The 22,649-nt window shown below is 43.4% G+C and overlaps 2 protein-coding genes across 3 annotated transcripts in view; one reads left to right on the top strand and one right to left on the bottom strand.

Moving 5' to 3' along the window:
- The window catches only part of ZBTB37 (zinc finger and BTB domain containing 37), a 59,407-nt gene that overhangs the window by 8,975 nt on the left and 27,783 nt on the right, over positions 1-22,649 (bottom strand). The gene's annotated exons all lie outside the window — the stretch shown is intronic.
- SERPINC1 (serpin family C member 1) lies at positions 12,301-22,445 on the top strand. The gene is made up of 7 exons (XM_031435744.2): positions 12,301-12,440; positions 14,465-14,834; positions 15,165-15,380; positions 16,061-16,198; positions 17,852-18,242; positions 19,468-19,532; positions 22,192-22,445. Exons 1-7 carry the CDS (start codon positions 12,400-12,402, stop codon positions 22,366-22,368), a joined length of 1,398 nt encoding a protein of 465 aa, XP_031291604.1. The 5' UTR covers positions 12,301-12,399; the 3' UTR covers positions 22,369-22,445.

The following is a 22,649-nucleotide window of genomic DNA, read 5'->3' as shown; positions in this document are numbered from 1 at the left end:
GAAAAATAGGAAACTACCACCACCAAGAGGAAGTAACACCGCTAAGTAATAAATGTGTTCCCAGGGGGTGGACCTTCAACCATGCACTGAACAAGCAGGTAAAGAGCCCTTTGAAATCCTATTGTGGCAAAGGAGCTTTATCTCACCACTGGAATCCTTATTTTCAGGGCCTCTGAATTTTCAGCGAAACACTGAATTTTCCCTAAACTTTATTCCCAAGCGGAACATCCCTAGAGTAACAACCTTTATTTTCACACACACACACACAAATAAAGCACGTTATTGTGAAAAAGAGAGAGAACTTAAAATACGCTTCAAGACAATATTGTGTCCAAAAATGTGTAGTTGGAAAAGTAAAATCCTGTGGAGCTTGTTAGCCTAATGTATGTTATATACCAGATAAGGTGACTTACTTTCTTATATTCAGGTCTCACATTTCTAGCTGGGGTTTTTTGTGTGTGTGATTTTTTTGTTTTTTGTTTGTTTGTTTTTGTTTTTAATTTAATCTCTAGACAGAGCTCACAAGTCTTTGGCATCCATTCTAGGTTGTACACTCAGAGTCGTCTTATAACTGGAAACTGTCAGGTGGCCCCCTACCCCAACCCCAGCTGGTGTACGAAAGGGTCAAGAAAAGAATGGAAACAAACCATTGGGTGGATAATTGGTAGCCCTTTTTTTTTTTTTTTTCTGGACTGATTTTTAAAAATCACCATTTATTAGCATAATCTCTCTCCACTGATTGGCTGCCATTCTCACAATAATACATCTGAACCACCCTGTAAACTGTCCCGCTGATTTCAAGGCATTTTCAGCTTTTGCTTATCATTTTTACGTCCTCTGTTCAACTAAAACGTTCTGAGAGCTGCTTTTTCCAGGTATATTGCCTAGATCTCCTTTACATTCCCCCCCCCCCCCCCCCGTTTCATCCTTTCTCTTCTTTCCACTTTCTGGGAATGAAAAGAAAAAGGGCTTTTTTTTTTTTTTAATTGTATTCATTGATCCATTGGCCCCATTATCTTAACTTTATGATCAGTCTATAACTTGCGGGAACAAGAGAAATGGATAGAGTGAATTCAGATAATGAACAAAACCTTTCACCCACTTAAACATTTTCCAGTTGTGAGATTCCTCTTCTTGTGTGTGGTCTCTTCCCCACGTTACTCCTCTTACCCTTTTCCCCTGACGATGGTCAATTTGGTCTTTAGGCTCATACCAGTCTCCCGGAGACATTCTGCAGTCATTATCACCTTTTTGGGTGGATTTTATTTTGTTTTATTTTGTGGGGTTTTTTGTTTTTTGTTTAGTAACTTTTTAACATTGATGCATATTTGCTTGGAATAGAGCTTGTGTAATTTACCAATCGTATTGATTGTATGATTGTGCCCTGCAGAGGTATATTTAACAAGACAAAAATAATCTAGGTTAATAAAGGAGCCCATGAGATTTGAGTCAGAGGTTATAAGTAACTTCATGAAATCACTTATAGTTTTAATAGTGAGAATTTGTATCTTCTGTTCTTATAAATTAGTGCTAGACAAAATACCATTTTTAACAGTTTTCTTGCATTCCTACTTTTCTCCTTGCCTTAGCTCCCTCTTCTTTATCGCCTGCCTCTCCCCACCTATTCAGAAATTAAAATATTGAACCTTAACGGGACAACTGCTTTTTAAATTGCTGAAGTTTGTGAAATTTTACTTTTTCCAAGTGTTTCCAACTTTTCTTTAAAAAGTGAAGACAGATAATGGGTTGGAATTTCACAAGCTGTGTATAATTCCTTTGCACCAGGCAAACTGTGAGATCTTATTTGAAGACTGTCTTTTGAGAGTTCTTTTGGAATAGGAAAAAAAAAAAAGAATCCTGTTTGATACAGACCATTTTCCTCTCTTTTTAAAATCTGTTTATATTTCCAGTTTTTAAACAGCTTTTTGAAAAGTGAGGTGGAAAAAAATAATAGTAGGAAGATGTTTAGTGCAGAAAAACTCTGGGTCAGAATAAGCACACATTCTGCTTGTTGCAGGGTGTTGAGAGGAGGAGGCCCATCTTTTTCAATTTTGTATTATCTGTGTGCATGTTGTTTATATCAAAGATGCCACACTTTGTTAAAATGCTATTCCTTTCTTGATTATCTTGGAAACTGACTCAGCCTCATGTTGCTCCTAGTTAGTGTTTAAGGCTCCCATGAGTTGCAGATAAAAGGACTATTTTAACAAGTAGAAGGAGGTGATTCACCTTTTGGTTTGTAAATATATGGAAGTGTCTACAAGGTCTTTATCTGCTTTCTGTCAGCATTTATATTAAATGATAAATTAATGAGGAGAAACTCGCAGTCTTTTTTGTAAATGAGTCTGTGCCATCTTATTCTATCCTTGGGATTGTTTTTTTACGCCTTTTTTTTTTTTTTTATGAACTTGTGTCTGTTTACTTTTTAGGTGAGAAATAGGGAAGTAGGTAATGTGCATAAGCAAACACATTACTTAGAGTAGCCAGTTTTATACATAGAGCAGAAATTAGCCTGACCTTACACACACTGCAGTTCAGAGTCCATTTCTTATATAGTGATTGAACGTTAGGAGTGAAGACAGCATCCAAAGTTCTGGTTTTTATGGATTTTCTTAAAATCAGGAACTTTTTATGCTTAGTAAGCAACACAGCCTTGCTCTGGGTACCTCCCTGACACAAATATTTTTTGTCTTTCCATTCTTACTCATTTTTCCTAATTATCTTGAAATAAATCCCCAGCCATTAGTCATTCCTTGCAATTACAAGGTTTTTCTCTTAGAGACCTCTGTAAAATACACCTTAGCATGAAGAAGAAAAAGGGAGAGGGGAGAGGACTAGTCTAGATTTAGAGGAACTTTAGAGATTAAAAAAATGCAAATGCAACATACAGACTTTGGATCCTAATTCCAAAAAACCAAACACACAAAGGCATTTTTTATATAATTATGGGAATTTGATTATGTTTTGAGTATTAAAGCCAAGGAATGACATTTTTATTCAGTGTCATAATAGCAACATTGTTACATAAGAAAATGTCCATATTTTTTAAAGATGCATAAATGACAATGGCTGGAGTTTCCTTTAAAATAACTAAATATTTTTTAAAGGAAAATAATACACATTGCCAATGAATAAACATTACTACTACCGTCAGTTAGCAGTTAGGTGTCCAGTGGTACCATATCTGACCTCAAGGGAAAGGGCCACAGTAAAAAAAAAAGGTCAGAAGGTATGAAGGATGGTAACTACTGCAACCATTCTTGAATGTCATAAAATCTAGAGTGGGAGTTCCCAAACCAGACCTGCTGTTTTTACCACTTACCTAGGCCTACCCTGCTTAAAAGCAATAGGGTGCTTTCTGACCTCTGACACTGAGACTCATTGATTAATGTGAGTGTGTTTTTTGTGAGCATTAGCACTTCAATCCCAGTAACCAGCTAAGTGGCAGTGATCAGTTAGTAAATCCATCTGCTTCCCAACATGGGGGCTTATTTAGTTAATGGCTGCCACCCTTACTTGGAACACTTAGCACATCAAAAGTGAACCGTCAACTACTCACTGAACACTTAAACTCCAATATTTACTAAAGCAGTTTACTGAGTACTCCCCATGTGACACAACACTGAAGGACAAAGAGGAAATACTCTCTACCCTCATGGAGCTTAGACTCCAGTTACAGAACTTGACGTGTGTACAGTTTAAGGATGGGTACCAATCATACACAAAACACTAGACAGAATTACCAAAGGATTACTGTCAACCACAATTATCCTCCGAAGAGAAGAGCACGGAGCTGTGAGACTTACACAAAGAAGACTTAACCTTGCCTGGCTGGGCAGCAAAGACTTTCCTGAGGAAGCGGCATTGAAGGTAAGACTTGAAGAAAGGGTTTGGGGGTGGGGAGGTAGGACAAGAGACTCCTAGTCAGAGAAAACAAGATGTGTGAACTCTGCCAAAGAAGGACTGTGTTATGGAAATTGGAATGTCACTGGGACCAAAGCAGAGGGAATGAGACAGTGGTTTTAGATGAGGCAGAGCCAGAGCCCAGAGGCCTGCAGACCACACTAAGGTGTTTAGATTTTATTCTGAAAGTCAAAGGAATCCAAAGAAGGCTTGTGAGCAGGGCAATGAAGGGATCACATTTGTGTGTCTGCGCACATTTATTGGATAGCTTCTACGTCAGTGCTTCTCAAACCTAATGTGCACACAGCTCAGCGGGGGCTCTTCATACAGCGCAGGCACTGTTTCAGCACGTCAGAGTGGGGCCGAGATGACTAACATGCTCCCAGGTGACGCCGGGACTGTTCGCCCAAAGACCACACTTGTGAGTGGTGGGGTTCTTTCTACATGATGGGCAGTTTTAGAAGCAGAAAGGTCCAGTCTCTGCCCATCAGACTTAAATGTTAGTCGAATGAATGAGATGTAAGACATAATTAGCACTGCCTAGACTGCTTAAAGGAAAACGTGCGAGGCCGGAGAAAAAAGATGACTCAGGAAAGGGTTTACACCCAAATAGTTGATCCTGAAAGGTACAGAAGGATTGATAATGACAAACCAGGAGGGGAGCGGAGACTCCAAGCCTGGGAGCACATACACAAAATCACAAAGGAATGTCACCTGGCATGGAACTTGGAGGAATTGGGGATGACTAGAAAAGTTAGGCTGAGGCCAGGTCTTGGAAAGCTTTATGTACCATTCTGAGGTGTTGTGATTTTATCCCGTAGCAATTAAAAACCAGGAAAGATTTTAACCCTGAGAGTGATGTGATGATTGTGATTTGAAGTGGAACAGTGCTCAGTTTGCAGTAGACTTACAACAAGCGGTGAGGGCCTGCACCAGGACGGTGGAAATGAAGAGGAGGGGAGGTGCTTCTAAGACAGTGTTTAACTGAGCCACAACTTGAGAACAGCACAAGCATGACTGACATTTCTAAACACCCAAACGGGTGCCATCAAACATGCTGCCGAAGTCAGCTGTGTCCCATTATTCCCCTCACCAAGGTCTGCTCCTCTATTACGAGGTAAAAGGGGGGAAATTACCTCTGCAGTATCAAAGCCCTTAAAATACTCAGTTTCCGGGAAAACCTACAGTCACTTCAGTTTATCATCACCTTCCAAGTCCAAAAATGTTCAGGTTATTATGATCTAAAAAGTGCCCTCTGATTTCCCTCATTCCCTACGCTTGTCCTTGTCATCATCTCACGGGGCATTTTGTTATCCTGACAACAAGGTAGGCAACCTGATGAACGCCTGGACGCAGAGCGTGCGTCAGGCTGCCTCTCCAGAGTGGGCTAGCTCGTTTCCCCGTGAGCAGATCACAGGTTCTGTGTCCCTGGTTGGCTGAACCGCCAAAGCCACCCACAATGTGATTCCTGACCCTTCTTTCTCTTCAGAGAAACCCAAGCGACATCTGTTGGTTTTCAGCATTGGCCATCAGGGAAGGGCCTGAAACCAACTATGTCCTGATGGGATAAAAGCTGCCAAGCTGCACTCATTCCAAGACCTTCATTTCCACCTCAACCATCAAATGGACTTGGTCACACTTGTGAGAGCAGCTGTTGGCAGAGGTGGGTAGGAGACACCAGTCACGTGATTGACCTGTGCTTGTCGAAACAGACACCCTTGGCCTTAGCTTTACTATGAGTTTCTTCTTGTTGCTTCTTTTTCTGTCCAACTCATCCCCTATCTCTCCAGGAAACTTTCTCCCACTATCTCTGCCTCTGCTGTCTTCCCAGATTCTCTTTCCACCTGCAACGTCCTGAACTAATGTAGAAGCAGTGAGCTTTGACTCCACGCAACTCTGTCTGGCTCAGCCTCCCAAGAATACCCTTGTCTGATAATTTTGTTCATACAAGGTGTCAATCCCTCTGGATGAGTGAACATTTTTACTTGATAATCTTAACTTTCCATTTGGGAGGAATTTAAAGTATTTTCTTGTTAATAAGTCAGCAAAACTACTCTGAACCTGGGTTTCTTTAAACACAAATATTTATAGAGTACCTGGTACATTCAACACCCAGTGGCATGCGCACTGGGCATGATCCATAATATTTGTTGTTTTGATTTGGTTTCCCTGAAATCAAAACTGAACTGACAGTTGTGAGAATTTGGATAAATTTCAGTAAGATGCTTTGAGAATCTACCTGAAAGCTGTCAAATGATAATGCAGGATTTATTTTGATAAACTTTTTTCACCTTAATTAAAATGTCATAACCACTGGGTAAACTAGAAACCCAGGAGAGTTGGAGGTGACTATTTTTTTGTACTAGATGTTTTGCCAAATTTCTGTGGAAGAGTTAAGCTTTGAGTTAGTTACTCAGTAACCACGGCAGGAGGTCAGCTCCACTGTTTGTTCTCTGCCAAGGTCTTATTCTTGGATGCAAAGAAAAGAACAGAACAGCCCAGGGTATGAGGCAATGGCGAGGACCAACTGAATTACCCACTAACAGGAGTTCCTACTGAGCTAGAGGCCGGGCTAGTGAAAGAGGAATTTTTTATTTTATTACTGACCTTACAGGAAATATTTGTAAAGAGAGGGTGATTGAATGCTGCATTCTTTCTTCTCCATGGCTCCTCAGACTTACTCCTAGCACAGCAAAGCGCAGAGACCCTCTGAGCTCCTTCTAACCTTTCCACTCAGAATAGAGAGAAATAGTGCAAAATTGTATCTGATGAACGTTCTTAAGTCTGTCTCCAGTTTCAGAAATGGTTAGATGTTTCCATGAAGAATTTGACTTTAAAATACACCATTATTAAAACACTACAGAAGACCAACAACTCTGTGTATGTGCATAGAGACAGAGAGAGAGAGAGACCCAGATGAGTATGTCTAGCGTTCAAGCTGTTTCTTCCTCCTCAAACGAGTCTAAAGTGAACCAAGAGGAAAGGGATTCAGGGTCACCACAATCTAGACAGAGAAAACCAACAGGAGCTGTATGCAATGAGAACCACAGGCTAGGATGGTGCTAAAGGCTCCAAAAAACCAACTGAAACTCTCATTTGGAATGTGCATCAAAGACAAATGCTTTCTAATGAAATAGTGGTAACAAAAGGAACAGGTGGCAGTCCCTGAATTTGTTTCTGGTTCCTGGATTTTAAGGGGATCCTGAGGAGAAGTTGACAGACTACCCAGAGGAGAAGAACCAGATGGTGACGTATCATAAACCCTGCCCCAAGAAGAACAATTGGACACTGTGATTTTTAACCTGGGAACACAGGGATATTTCTTTCTTAGTTATCATGTAGGAGCCCAAGACTTGCGAGCTAGGCAGACAAGGGTTTGGATCTCAGCTTTGCTAGCTTTGTAATTTGGGGCAAGTTCTTAACCCTTGTAAATAGCAGTTTTCTCATCTGTAACCTGGGCATAATATCTTCTTGGTAGAGCTGACAAGAGAATTATATGAGCTAATGCCTGTAAAGCACTTACCATAGACCCTGGTGTTTTATATAGTAAGTGTTTTTAAATGGCATCTATTATTATGATCATATTTAAAGATTTTGACCTAAGCTAATGTGAAATAGTAGTCAAATTTTAGGCAATGGAATATTATACAGTCATTAGAAATTATTTTGCCAGGCAGGGCACACCTAAACACCTCTGTTCCCCCTGCAGACACTGTCCTGTGCTTCTCTCATTCTCCTTTTCTCCTTTGTCACCAGCCAGGGGCTCAGGCTGCGTCTGGTTCCCCTTTCTGTGCTGCCATCACCCTTGCATCCTACCATGGTGCCCCTCTCTCCGTAAGCCTCTGTGCAACAACACTGACATGCTTTTTGCTCACAAAGTTAAGATCTTTTTGAGGAGGTGATACACTGACATGTTCAAAAATAGGAAACTAAATAAGAAGGTACATATTGACAAGTGTCACTCCCACCTCTGTCTGTCCACACCTACCCCTGTCATCCCCACGTTGTGATACAGAAGGTAGCATGCTATAAACACTGCTCTGCAGCTCGCTTTTTTCTGCTTAGTTATCCTAGAGATCCTTCCGTATCAGCACATGGAGAACAGCCTCCTTCCAACGGCGGAGGGCGTGGTTTTCCATTACAGGGGTGTACTTGATTCAACTAGTCCCCTACAAGTGGCAGTTGTTTCTAATATTTTACTATTACAAGTCAGGTTACAATTGGTAACTTCATTTATACCCTTGCAGATATGTCTATAGGATACACTTCCTGAAGTATGATTTCCAGCTCAAAGAGTAAGTTCATTTGAAATTTTCGTATCGCCAAATTTCCCTTCAAAACGTAGCATTCTGCACTCCCACCAGCAATGGATGAAAGGACCTATTTCCTCACACCCTAGCAAGAGAGTGTGTTGTCCAACGTCGTTAATCCCTGTGAGTTCTAATGGTTTCAATGACAGTCCTTTTTAAGGAATCAGATGGGAAATGACAGGAAAAGAACAGTGTTTTAAAAGTCTTGCAAAGGGGTCACGGAGGAATGCTAAAATTAGCAGGTGAAAGTTTGATGAAAAACAATATGCTTTTCATACTCTCAAAGTATCTTCCCACAGAAAACTTATTTAATAAAAAGGGAAATATTGTCATGTTACAGCAGAGAAGGAAACTCGACAGTCACAATCTTAGCCAAGTAATCAAAATTAACATCACCAGTAATGGGACAAACTGACACCATATGCCTCCTGATAGGATGCACTGAGAAGGATGCAGTATTATTTCTGTAGTATTCCTACTAAAAAAAAGTGTAACTTGAATCTAATCCTGAGGAAAACTCAGATATACACAAATTGAGAGGCATTCTTTGAAAATAATTTGCTCCTGCTCTTAAAAAATGCCACAGTCATGAGAGACAAAGAAAAGAGAGCAACTATTCCAAACCAGAGGAGACGAAAGAGACATGACAATGAAATGCAATGTGTGATCTTGGACCAGGAATAGCGGGGAGAAAGATTTTTTTGGCTATAAATCAATGTTTCCCAAAGTGTGGTCCAGACACCCCAGGGGGTCCCCAAGACCTTCCAATGTGTGCATGAAGTCAAAACTATTTTAATATAAACTATTTAAATAATATTTAGATGTTATTTAGCAAAACTATAAAGGGATACTGAGGCCAAAAAGTGTGAGAACCACTACCATAAAGAACAGTGGTGGGACAATTGGCAAACTTAGAATACGGTTTATGGACTTGAGAACAGTACTAAATCAATGTCAGTTTTCGGTCTTTGACCACATACTGTGATCTTGTAAGGGGATGTCTTTGTTTTTAGGAACCTCACACTACGTAGGTGTAAAAAGGCATCGTATCTGCAAATTACTCTCAAAGAGTATGGAAAAATAATATGTTAGAGAGAGGGGGAAGAGAGGAATATGAAACACAAAGCAAATGTGGCAAAATGTTAATGTGAACATTTGGTGAATTGGGAAGGGTATACAAGAATACTTTGTGCTGTTTTTGTAACTTTTCTATTAATCTGAAATTAGTTTAAAATTAAAAATGACTTAGGTCTTAGTCTTGCAAATTTCTTACAACATTTTTACCTCCTGATCTCCTTCCCCTCCCCTGCTCCCAGCTCCATGGACCAGACCCCTCTGTCTGCCCGTCCCCTTCCCAATACACACGTCAGTCGTAGGACCAGTAGCATTGATGGGGATGTTTATCTTCATGTCACATCCCCGGGCCCAGCACCAACCATGCCTGGTACATTTAGGCATTTACTAAATATTTGTTAATTAAATGATCATATGGCTCAATGAACTAATGAAAAGAAAATTAAACCCAGCCCCTGATGGCAGCTCTTCACGACCTGGCCGGGTGCTATCTGCACCCTTGTCTCTTTCCCTGCAAGTGCTCACCAGGACCCCCTGCCTCGTGCAGGGTCCCCTCATCTGCCCTCCACCAAGGACTTTCTTTACAAGCACAAGACTCACAACTCCTACAATCTGAAACAACAGGTCTAAACAGCACGTTCCCATCTCAGAATCTTTTTATTTCCTGTTTCTTCTACGTGGAAAGTTCTTCGCGAATGTATTTATGTGTTTCCCTCCCTCATTTCATTCTGGTGCCTTAACGTCAGTTCATTAGGGAGGCCTTTCCTTCTGTCCTTCCTAAAACGGTAACTTCCCTACCTCCTCCCATCACTTTCTGTTCCCCTGCCTTATGGTATTTTTCTCTGTGGCCCTTATTAATACCTGACTGACATGTTATAGATTTATTTGCTTATTACATATTGATTCTTTGTGTGATGGCTGCATGTCTTCGTGCCTGGAGGTCCAGGGTCCTAGAACAGTGCCTGCTGACGCTGGTCGTGCCCTTGTGTTTACTGAACACAAGTGGTTGAGCGGGAGACTTTCCAGTTGTCTTCAATCTGGAGTGACAAGGAGCCTCTGACTATTCTGGGGCTTTTTAGGACAGTTGTGGGTTCGTTACCAGGTGTGGGTTCTGGCCGGCAGAAGTCCCACTGAGACGAAATGAATTACTCAAGACTCTGTGGAAAAGGTTAAGAGAGCGAGAGGGAGTCGGGAACCAACTCCATGAAACTCTCAAATGCTCCCACATTTATTGTGTACAATCAAAGGAGAAATCACTGACAGTTGTGTGATGGAATGCAGGAATTTAGGGAAAGACAGGGTGGGATCGAGATTGTAGAGTCTGGCTCAAGGTCAGAAGACCCTGTATATTTTGGTAAATCATGTTCGTGTTGGCACCAGCGAGCCTTACAGCTTATCAGGGCGGAACGTATGAGAAGCAGCTGCTTAACATTTTTTCTTGGACTCAGGCGGCTGTGCCTGTCTTAGGTTGCCCCCCTCTGGGGGTCTTACCCGTCCTTGGCTAACCAGCCTTCTCACTTCTGAGTCTGCAGCTTTTTATAACTTGTTTACCATTCCAGCCCAAGACTCGTTCCTTTGGGGGCCTACAGTTTATCTTTAGAGAATTCACGGGAAGAGGGGAGCAAGATACATTCTTATAGATATGTTAGAGCAGACCACCAGACCAGCCAGCTCCTTGCCTTGGGGATAGAAGACTATCTACCAGCAGGCACGCCCAGCGTTTATAGCCGACGGCCTGGGTCGTTGCTTTGCAACAAGCAGGGTGCTGTCTAAAACCTCAACTACGCAAGCAAGGCAGTTACTAAGCACATTTGCTCTTCTTTAAGGAGACAAGCGGCTGGGGTCTGTTACAGTTTGTTAACCCAATCATGGGCTCCCACAGACAGTTCCTTGGTAACTGTTCACACTGTACATGGGAGCCCTTGAGGTATCTAGGGTCTAAATCAGCCAAGAACTTAGACACAGCTTCAGTCCAGGTAGAAGTTTCTTGTCTAATGAATAAATAACTCTTGAGAATTCCTATGACTGTACCAACTTCAAGGAGTTTTTAATCACACACAAGGTGGCATAATTGTGTCCTGTAAACAGTTGCAGCAATCCTTGTGTTACTGTTTTTGACTATTTAGGAAGAGGGAAAAGTAAACCCGCCCTCTATTTCCATTACTTTGAATTCATTTCATCTCCCTAATAACTAAAATGAGTAAAAGTAACGATATGAATAAAAAATGTAATGTGTTCTGTTTGCTTTTAAAGAAGCATTTCAGCAGTTGCATGTATGTTTTTCACCTGCCCCACACTGTCTCCTGATCCCCCAACTGAATTTGTCTAAGTTTTTCCCAACCAGCTCATCCATCTTAGAAATATCACTGGCAGCTATTTGAAGCCCCTGCTCCTGTGCCCACCTCCTGCCACTTCAGGGCTGAGTTGGGGAATGATTTCATTTGTGGACCACAGGGGTAACCACTGGGTGTCCTCGTCTGCGTCATGGACACATCAGCTCCTAGAAGCTCGAAGGTAGCACCTGTTTCAGGGTATTTCTCTTCTCTCTCCTCTGATTAGATAACATGGATTCTCTTTCTCGCCCTTTCCCTAAAAAGCTACGTGAAAGAGGTTATTGCCCTAAGAAATAGGAGGCTGGGAGTTTCTGGACATTCAACTTGGCTAGTTATATACTATTTTATTTATGCAGAAAATATAGTATTTTCTATCTTCTGGTTTGGTTAACCAGGAAAAAAAAAAAAATTCCTGCAGACAAAATTCTCCTCGGTCTGGTAAATTCTGACTGAGTTTGAGCTTGTGAATGTGTTCTTTTTTGCCTTTTCTATGAAGATGGAGGGTGAGGGGCTAACAGTAAGAGAGATGAGCCTTCTTTCCCTGGACCTGACTGAACTTTAAAACTTCTCTACTAATCAAACAACACTGGGCTCTACGCTTTGCTTAACCCTGGAAGCTTGGTCATCAGCCTTTGACCTCAGCCTCCCCTCCTCACCAGATCCTTCCCCCACCCCAGCCTCTGGAACCTTGCTCAGATTTAGAGGAAAGAACCAGTTCAGAGGGATTGCTTCAGACCACACTATCTCCACTCGCCCAGGCCTGTGGAAGATTAGCAACCATGTTTTCCAATGGGATAGGAAACGTAGCTGCTGGAAAAAGGTAAGAGGGGTGAGCTTTCCCTTTGCATGCCCTCACTGGGTCTCCGGGCCTCTGAAGGACTCATGCAGACGACCTCAGCGCCTTCGAGAAGGCCAGACCCTCTCCCTGGTGGTTATAATCAAATACTTGTTTGGAAAATGTCATTCAAAGCGCTTTCCCTCCCACCCCCTTCTTGGGATAAGGCTTCTCCCTAAGCCACACCTTGGATTCTTAACCCAAGAAACAAAGAGGATGTCTTCCCTTGTACAAAGGTGCTGTACCAACGCCAGCCCTCACAGCAGGCCAGCAGACACTCCAAGGGGAATTCCTGGCCCTGCCATACATCTTAAAAGAGGGCAAATTTAATCTGTGAGGATCTCCTAACTCCCTTTTTGCTCCTCCTTCCACTTGATTCCCCCTGCTCCCCCCCCCCTCCATCCCCTCCCAACCCCCTGCCCAAGATCTCAGTGACCTTTGACAAAGGACTGCGGCCCTCAACACCACACGCATTCCCTTCTTGATCTGGGTTTTTACAGGAAGCTAGAAGTGAGGCTGAGGCTTGACCACCTTGGTTTTGCTTTGTGCTTAGCTGAGCTCCCAGGGTGCCCTCAGCCTCCACTTGTATTTCCAAATGTAGCTGAGGGACAAAATGCAAAACAGAGGCAAGCAAGCTGGGGAGAGGAATAGCAGGGTTCTCTCTGCTTCTTCACCCTGCTTTCCACAACTCCCTCAGTTCCCCTACTCTCCCACTCTGTGCCTGTGTTCTTAAAAGGGCTGCAGGGTTGACCTCAGGTCATGCAAGAAGCCAATACCCATTAGCTGCCCTCAGCTTCCAGCCAGCCTCACACGTGCCCAGGAGACCACCTTGATGAGTTCCTTCTGCACTATGTGTGTGTCTTCTTCTGCCAGGGGGAGATTGAGAAGACTCCGTACCCACATACAGACTCTCTTCTCTAGACCTAGGGCCCCAAGTCAGCCAGAGGAAGCTCCTGACCTTTCATGTCTTGTGTACAAAAATATTACAAGAGAGTTTATCTCTTGATTTGCTTAATTGGATGACCCAATTCTCCTAATTTGCCGATCTCATTGTCTCATTTTTTTGGCTGACTTTTTGAAAAGTGAGATTAGTTTCATTTACTTTAGTGAACACATGTTGGACATTATTAATATTTCCAAAAAATGACGAAGGCCTGAACTAAGGCAGCGAGAGAGCAGAAGCAGAATGCAAAGAACCTAGGGTCTGAATAATGAGGAGGGTGGGAAGGAGGAGTCCAGGGTGGCTCCCAGGTTTCTGCATTGGATGACATGGTACCTGAGGGTCCCATCTGCTGAGTTGGAGGACATAGAAGGAGAAGCAGGTGTGTAGGTGAGTTACAAGTCCAGTTTGGTCATATTTCATGTAAGAATCTGTAGGACATCCAAGTAGAAATGTCCAGCAAACAATTGGTCTGGAACTCAGTGGAAAGTTTAGGGCTGGAGCTGGAGATTTGAGAGTCTTCAGCACACAGATTATGCCTTTGCTTCATTCATTCCTTCTTAGCTGTCTTGTGTTGCTGAAATCCATCGGCTGCATCAATCAAAATCCTCCTAATCCTTTAACATCCAGGTTAAAGTCCACCCGTTTCTGAGGCCTTCCCTAAACAGCTTCTGTAAATGGCTCCTCCTACTGTCCTAAGTCTTCACTGGGCACTAAAATTCCCTGCCATTTTTTATGTGTGCATGTCCTGTCTCACCAATTGGAAGCTTTGCATTCTTTTCTTCTCCCGGCATGGGGCCTTGGGCACACAACACTCCCAATAATCATGAGTTGCTTCAATAGTTGATTCATATTCAACATGACCATGTCCAGGCATGTGGAACTATCCGCTTCCAAGGAGCCCAGGACTGCACTTGTCCTGGGCCCTTGTACTTTTCAAAGGTTCTGGACTTCCTCCTGGTCACACCAGGTGGGCTGGTACTCTGTGCTTTCCTGGGGCAAATCTTTGGTGGGCAGTGGGAAAGGGGGGTCTCAGCCTAGCTTAACTCAGCTTTCTGTTCCCCTATAGGAGAGTATATCTTCTCTCCTTGCTGTTCATTGGCCTCTGGGGCTATGTGACCTGTCATTGGAGCCCTGTGGAGGACATCTGCACAGCCAAGCCTCGGGACATTCCTGTGAATCCCATGTGCATTTACCGTTCTCCAGAGAAGAAGGCAACTGAGGGGGAGGGCTCACAGCAGAAGATCCCTGAGGCCACCAATCGGCGGGTCTGGGAACTGTCCAAGGCCAATTCCCACTTTGCTACCACCTTCTATCAGCACTTGGCAGACTCCAAGAATGACAATGACAACATTTTCCTCTCACCCCTGAGTATCTCCACAGCTTTTGCTATGACCAAGCTGGGTGCCTGTGACAACACCCTCAAGCAGCTGATGGAGGTACAGTCCAAAGCTCTTCTGCCCAACTCCTTGCTGGGATATTTAAGGAAATTATCTATGTGTTGGTCTAGAGCCTTTTAGAGAATCTGGGTGGTACCCTACTCTCTTTGTGTTTCTTATTCCCTTTCTCCTTCCTCTCCTTTATTCTTTTTTTATCCACTTATTCATTTAGAACACATGAGCTGAGCATTTATGCTGTGCCAGGTACACTTGAAGGAACTCACAGCTGAGGGGGCTGCTGGTCAGGGGCTGCCTGGTACTGTGTTCACCACCCATCTTAGCCAGGCTGCCCACCAGACCCGCTACCATTTTTTCTTTTGGCTTCTACAGGTTTTTAAGTTTGATACCATCTCCGAGAAAACATCTGATCAGGTCCACTTTTTCTTTGCCAAACTGAACTGCCGACTCTATCGAAAAGCCAACAAATCCTCCGAGTTGGTGTCAGCCAACCGCCTTTTTGGAGACAAGTCCCTTACCTTCAATGAGACCTACCAAGACATCAGTGAGGTGGTATATGGAGCCAAGCTCCAGCCCCTGGACTTCAAGGTGAGTTGCACATGTCATCCCTGACCTCAGAGTTCTTCCTCTCCACACAGAGATTGAAGGAATGGAGAAGCCGGATCCAAATTAACACTTCTATGCTAGTTGAATGCAGATGGGGGTGTTACTATAAGTCAGAACCTCTGGAATACATATTTTTGCTTGAAAACTGAGAAGTCAGTGGTATCTATGGATTGTAGAGGTTGCTCTGGAAAAGTTGTATAAAAATCCTGCAACAAAGAAATCTACTGACTTTATTCGATCAGCGTTTCTCAAACTTCTTTGACCACATGGGCAGCCCTCCTGCCCTGCAACCCCTGCATTGCTTATTAGCTTCCCACAGAACATATCTTATGAGCACTCATTAAAGTTCAAGTTTCCAAAATTAGAGAAGGTAATATTTGTTTTGTTTTCCTTTTCCCAGACTTCTTTCTTTCTGTTTCTTTATTCTTTCCTTTTCCTCTTTCTCTTCTTTCTCTTTCTTCTTTTAATACTTATTGACTATATGGTAGATTCATGACACTATTCTAGATATGTGAGGTTTCCCCAGTCTGGGTTAGAGTGATGCCTTAACCAAATGGTGGGAAAACACAGAGGGATGATGAATAAAACATAATGTTGTACGGGGAAACGGAGAAGCCAATGGAATAGCACAATTGGGTAGATTTGTTTCCTGTTCTCCACAGCAAAATGCAGAGCAATCCAGGATGACCATCAACCAGTGGGTATCCAATAAGACCGAAGGGCGTATCACTGACGTCATTCCCCCAGAAGCCATCGATGAGCTCACTGTCCTGGTGCTGGTCAACACTATTTATTTCAAGGTACTCAAATGGCCCTTGGGAGACCTCAGGGACAACTTCTTTCCTTCCAGCTCACCCTCTTTCATACCATTGGGTATATGTAGGTAGATCTTTTTGAGAAATGGTACATGCATGATCTGGGCAGAAAGACAAATCTGCTGAATCTAGAACCATGTCTAGGGCTATGGCTGCTGGACTGAGGTCCAAAGGGGCCTGGTAGTGTCTCTGGGCCTAAGAGTGGTAATAAATTCTCATATACACGCAGCAATTTCTGCTGTCCAATTAACTCCATTTTGAAATCTGGAACAAAATGACAGTCTATTGACAACTCTCAGTGATGAGATTTTCTCCATCATCTGGAGCAGCTTACCATGACTCAAAATTCCTCTCGCTTGAAGCTTCTGAACCTCCTGGTGCCACACTGACCTCAAACTTTGCAGAGGCCTTGTGATATGATCGTGCAAATGGCCTTGTCTTTCTCAGAGTCAAGAGTTCTAAAGAGGGTTGTAGGTTGACTACGTTTAGGAAGGAGGATGAGGGAGAGGTTACTGGGAATAAATAGACTCAGGAAGGCCGCCAGCTTAATGCAGGTTGAATTGTGACACATTTATCTTCCTGGGTCATGTTCCATGTGCGTTCCTTCTCCCCTGCAGGGCCCAAGGGGTTAGCCAGTTACTGCTGTTCCAATCACTGTTGCTTGGGGTTCCCCTCACCCCAAGAGTGGAGTAAGGTGCATTTCCACAGTGTGTATTGTCGCCCTTTGCAGTTTATGGAACACTTTGCCATTTATCCGTCCTCCTGATCCTTATAACCTCACAAACGAGTACTTGGGCTGCTCAGACAGATTACTTAGTTTAATTCTGACTCTTCCATTTCTGACTGTACAAACTTGAATGAGTTACTTGAGATCTATGGCCCTATTTCTGCTTCTACAAAATGGTAATAATGATACACCTGTCTCAGAGGGTTTCTGAGGGGATTGAGTAAGTTAATGCATGTAAAATGCTTGGAGCAGTGCCTGATACACAATATTTGCGATAACCAGCTCCTAATTTTACAGATGAAGGTCCACCACTCAAAGAGCTAAATAACTTTCCACCAAATCAAAGAGCCAGAAAATGACAAGGAATTGTAGTTATAGTTCAAAGATGTCAAAGGAGTGTCTTGTATCCCCTCCCTCTTTGAACAGGAAGTTAGCCAGGACTCACCCTCTACGTGGCAGGACTCCCGGACAACCCCTGGGGTTGTTACCTGTGTCTGGATTTATTCATCAGGGACAGAGCCCAGCATTTTGGAGGATGGACTTTGAGAAAGAAGCTAGTGGGAGGCAGAAAGCAAAAGGCAAATAGTTAAATTCCAGAAGAGGCTTGCAAAGAAGGCAGTAGGTTTTTCTTATTTTTAGTTTTTATTTTTCTTATTATAAAAGCAAATAGTCACTGCTGAAAATCCGGGAAATACAGAAAAGTTCAGAGAAAAAAAGCCACTCACGATTCTGTCACTCTGACACAGTCATTGTTAACCTTTTCATGCATATGCCTCTAGTCTTTGTTCCTAACAATTATACTTACATATTAATTTAATAAAATAATGTGAATATTTCCCATGTCAATATTCTCCTATGAATGTTTTTTGCCTTCTTGCTTTGTGATTCTCCCACCTGGCGTCTTCTTCCAGGGCCTGTGGAAGTCGAAGTTCAGCCCTGAGAACACGAGGAAGGAACTTTTCTACAAGGCTGATGGGGAGTCATGTTCAGTATCCATGATGTACCAGGAAAGCAAGTTCCGCTATCGGCGTGTGGCAGGAGGTACCCAGGTGCTCGAGTTGCCCTTCAAGGGTGACGACATCACCATGGTGCTCATCCTCCCCATGCCTGAGAAGAGCCTGGCCAAGGTGGAGCAGGAACTTACCCCAGAGGTGCTGCAGGAGTGGCTGGACGAGCTGGCAGAGATAGTGCTGGTGGTCCACATGCCCCGCTTCCGTATCGAGGACAGCTTCAGCGTGAAGGAGCGGCTGCAAGACATGGGCCTTGAGGACCTGTTCAGCCCTGAGAAGTCCAGGCTCCCGGGTGGGTGCAGGAAGGACTTTCCTCCCCTCCTTGCCCCCAGAGTGGTCTGACCAAAGGCAGAAGAGATGGGGAAAGAGTGGAAGAGAGCTAGTCAGGACACCTGGATTCTAACACCCAGTTCTACTGCTAATTTGGGGAAATCTCTTCCCTCTCAAGGTCTCAGTTTCCTCTTCTGGAAAAGGGGCACTTGGCTCTTGGATCTCTGCAGGCCCAGCTGGCACTGGAACTCGTTGAGTCCAAAACTGATAGAGGAGATGGGACCAGATAGAGAAGAACTTGAAAAGGCATCAAAAAAACTCAGCAGGGAGGTTACAGCTCAGTGGTAGAGTGCGTGTCTATCATGCCTGAGGTCCTGGGTTCAAACCCCAGGACCTCCATTAAAATAATTATATAAATAAATAAGTAAATGAAACCTAATTACCTCCCCTCACCAAAAACAAAACAAAACAAAAAAAAACAACTCAGAGCAAAGAGACAGATGTGACTAAGAGCTGGGGACATCTGTGTCTCACAAAATAGGCATAGCTAACACTTCATAGCTCTTCACCTGATATTCCAAAGGGCTTATGTGTTTTCCTAGGTCACTTGACAGACACAGCCAACCCCTTCCAAGTTGTGATATGTCAGTAATGGTGTTAAGTTGGTTTGGTTCCTCCAACCCAGCATCCTTTAAAAATATGCATTAAAATATCTTTTTTTAAAAAGAAGTTTATATCCCCAGTACCTCCTCTAAAATAATAATAATAACAATAAATCTAATTATCTCCCCCCTAAAAGAATGGAAAAAAAAGGTATTTACAGGGTTACTGAATTTACCTTTAATGATCTGTCATTAAACTAGGTCTGAAAACCACTCCCTCTCCCAAAATTGTTGCCAGACTGGAAGGAAAGACATTCCTACTAGATGGAGTGAATTTTCTTTAAGAACAGAGTCCCCGCAATTAAAAAAACAAAAACAACAAACACAGAGTCCCCACCTCCCTCCCTCTACCCTCCCAAGAGCTGAAGCATGAGATTGAATTCAGAGGAGCCAGGCTGAATAAGCCCAAAATACTTCATTGTTTTTTACATGTATTTATCTTGAGGGTATCATTCGATGAGGGGCCAGGATTTCTGTTTTTCAAAAAAGCCCCAAAGAACCTCTTAATTTAAACTGAACTCCTTCCTATGGGTTGAAGCCAGCCTTCTCCCAGTTTCACAGAGCCTCCTCTGGTCTTCCTTCTAGGTATTGTTGCGGAAGGCCGGAGTGACCTCTATGTCTCAGACGCATTCCATAAGGCATTTCTTGAGGTAAGTACACCTCTCTTCGCTCTCTTCTTATGCTGCTTTTTTATTTCCAAGCTGCTTTCCTATTCAACACATTGTGTCCCGTGTGATTAGTAACTTGGGCGTTCTTGCTCCACGGGCTCTTAGGGTGTGTAGGTAGCAGGTGTGTGAACAGTAGGAGACAAATGTGGAAGAAGGCATGTTTTCAGTGTCCCCCAAACCCTAAACCTGTAGCACCCTCCTCCATGAGGCCTGCAACAGTATAGCCCTGCCTGGAAGCCCTCATGTTCTGATTGTTCCACCCTGCGCCCCACTACCTCTCCTGAAGCAGGTCGAGCAGGAACACAGACATTAAGGGTTAGCCGACACAGGAAAAGCAGCCAGCAAAGGAACTCAGAGGAGAAGAACCAGGAGGGGACAAGCGCATAGAAATCCAAGTTTTAAGAAAATGGAAAGCATCTAGTAAGAAGATTGAAAAGTGACCATAGGTGACTTTTCTCTGAGGAATTTGAAACAGAATAGTGGGGCCACATGCCTAATTGTAGTGGCTGAAGAGCCAATGGAAGGTAAGAAAGTAGAGCTGATGAGTGTCAATCATGTCCTAAGTGTGTTCCAGAAAACTAGGGCTCTAGACTACATTATAGATAACAAAAAATTCAGTGGTCAAATAAATGTATATCCTCTTCTCGGGAAATTAACAAAAAGCAATGCACATTGGCTGGTTGAAGTCCGAGAGGTTCCACAGTGATGAAAATGGTTCAGTATTGCTTATCCTACTATTGCCCCAACTAAGATGCCCGTGGAAACTATTACTAGAGTAATAACTGCGTAAAGCCTGCAGAACTTCTGGCTCTCAAGCAAGTACTGAACCATGAATCAATAGTATTAGCTCTCTGGGGAGCTTGACTCGGGATGGGGCCTCAGAATCTATATATTTACCAAGCTCCTCTAGGGATTTTGACGTACGACCGGGTTTGGGAACCACTTATACAGACTGTTGTTTGGGGGAACCAGGCAGTAAGGGAAATGTGATGTGCCAAGCTTAGTGAAGGTCACAGGATTGAAGAAATCGCAAAGAAAGAAGATGGTGGTCAAAGAAAGGTTTCAGAGCATGGTGCTAGTAAATAGAGTTGCAGAGTCCAAGCTCAGGGAGAAATACGTAATTAGGAGACAAAGGGGAGGGATTAAGGAACAGGAGGAAGTCAGAGTAATTGTAATGAGAGTGAGGAAATGTGATAGCTTGAAAAAACAGAAGGTTATAGTCTGAGAAAAGGATAACGTAATTATAATTCCAAAGATAAAGATGTTCTGAGGGATGGCAAGTTCAAGGTCTAGATGGGACTGGATTGCTTAAGTGAAGGTAGTGCTCACTGGATTTGATGAGAAGAAAGAAATGGGAGGTTAGGGTACTGAATGGGTTTGCTACCAAGATATTTTAATTGTCTAGGTCAAATGACAGTAGGAGTTAGGGTTGACAGAAAGGACATGGGCTAGGCAACAAAATCCTCAATGTGGGGATGTCAACCTTCAGAAAGTAGATGTCAGCAGCCTGGAGGACAACAGCAAGAGTAGAGGGATGTACCTTTAAGACACCGAGGTCAGAACACAGGATTTTACATGAGTACTGGATTAATGGTTTTGGAAGTAAACACAACATCACTGACACCCTCTTCCATATGGATTAGGGAAGAAAGAACACTTAGAAAGACTGCAAGGGAAAATGAGTCCTGAGTTTTAACCATGTTCGAAAATATCAAAGGACCCCAAATGGAAGTAGTCAACTGAGCCCTCCTTGAGGGCCTTGAGTTACTACTAAGAAGGAGCAGAGGTCTAGATTCATCTTGGAACTAGAGCCCACTAAACAATGATTATAGGTTCCTCCATGGGTCTTGGGAACCCAAGACACAGGTACCCCATCTGACTGTAGATCTCCTGAGAAGCCATTGAAAATCAGAATCTGATTTGAATAAAGGTATTCTGGTCTTGCAAAAGCTCCAGTCTGCTCATAGATTCAGTGCTGGAATGATCATGATGTAATGAAGGGAGAGGTGGTGAGGAGGGTGGGAGGCAGAGAGCATTGTCAACCAGCTCCTCAAAGTGCAGGGGTCTGAAGTGCTTTCATTAGAGGTGGGGACAGGACAGAGTTTTGGTGATAGTCTGGATCCCCAAGCAAAATTTTCTAAAGGTCTGTCCCTCCAGACCTGTCTGTGGTGGTTCAGCAAACTCAAAAACCATCATTTCAGTCTGTGACTCCAAGAACTATGCATCACATCCAGCCAGAGGCCCCTCCTGTTCTCATAGGCCCTGGCTCAACTATAGTGCTCCGATTGTGAGTCAAAACCTCTTTTAGCATCTAGGACAACACCGTGTACAATCGTGCCAGCCAGAAATGCGACCGCCTCGTACACATCCAGATTTCTGGTTCGGAGATGATCTGAATGGACCCTGGCACTTACCATCCAGCACAAGGCTCGGATGGATACAAGTGCTCATTTCAATATCCAATGGATGAAAGAAAGACTAAAAGTAGGGTTCTGGGTGGAACGTGACCTGATCCAGGTGTACTGCACACTGGAAAACAAGTGGCATTTTGAGGAACTGCTGTGTCTGTGGATGTAGACACCTGCCTGTAATGAACTGCAGAGTAGCTAATGTAGCAGTTTGTTTCCTGTTTTCCCCGCAGGTAAATGAGGAAGGCAGTGAAGCAGCAGCAAGCACCGTCGTTGGGATCGCTGGACGTTCGCTGAACCCCAACAGAGTGACCTTCAAGGCCAACAGGCCCTTCCTGGTTCTTATAAGGGAAGTTGCTCTGAACACGATTATCTTCATGGGCAGAGTAGCCAACCCTTGTGTTAACTGAAGTGTTATTCTTTGCACTTCTTTCTATTTTGGTTTATGAACAGAAGTGAAAATAAATACTACTCCCATATCTCACAATTATGAATGGACTTTGCCCCCTGACGTGAAGACAAGGAAAGGAGAAAGGGAGAGAGATGCTGCTGGGCATTTGGTAAAATGATGTTTCCAGTTGTTCTCTGCCAGCGAACACACCCAAGTCAGGAAACTGAAGGGGGAAGCTAGGTCACTGCTTCACCAGGGAAGACGGGAGGCATCTGAAAGGGCACGGGGAGCTTTAAATCT

This window comes from Camelus dromedarius, chromosome 23 (genome assembly GCF_036321535.1).
Source record: "Camelus dromedarius isolate mCamDro1 chromosome 23, mCamDro1.pat, whole genome shotgun sequence".
NCBI lineage: Eukaryota > Metazoa > Chordata > Mammalia > Artiodactyla > Camelidae > Camelus > Camelus dromedarius.
This window is presented reverse-complemented; position numbering and strand designations above follow the sequence as displayed.

Excerpts from the sequence above, each read along its gene's own strand:
- SERPINC1 (XM_031435744.2), top strand. The coding sequence starts at position 12,400 with ATGTTTTCCAATGGGATAGGAAACGTAGCTGCTGGAAAAAG. Across the intron at positions 15,381-16,060 it reads TCCAGCCCCTGGACTTCAAG|CAAAATGCAGAGCAATCCAG; the intron begins GTGAGTTGCACA and ends TGTTCTCCACAG. Across the intron at positions 19,533-22,191 it reads TCCATAAGGCATTTCTTGAG|GTAAATGAGGAAGGCAGTGA; the intron begins GTAAGTACACCT and ends TTTTCCCCGCAG.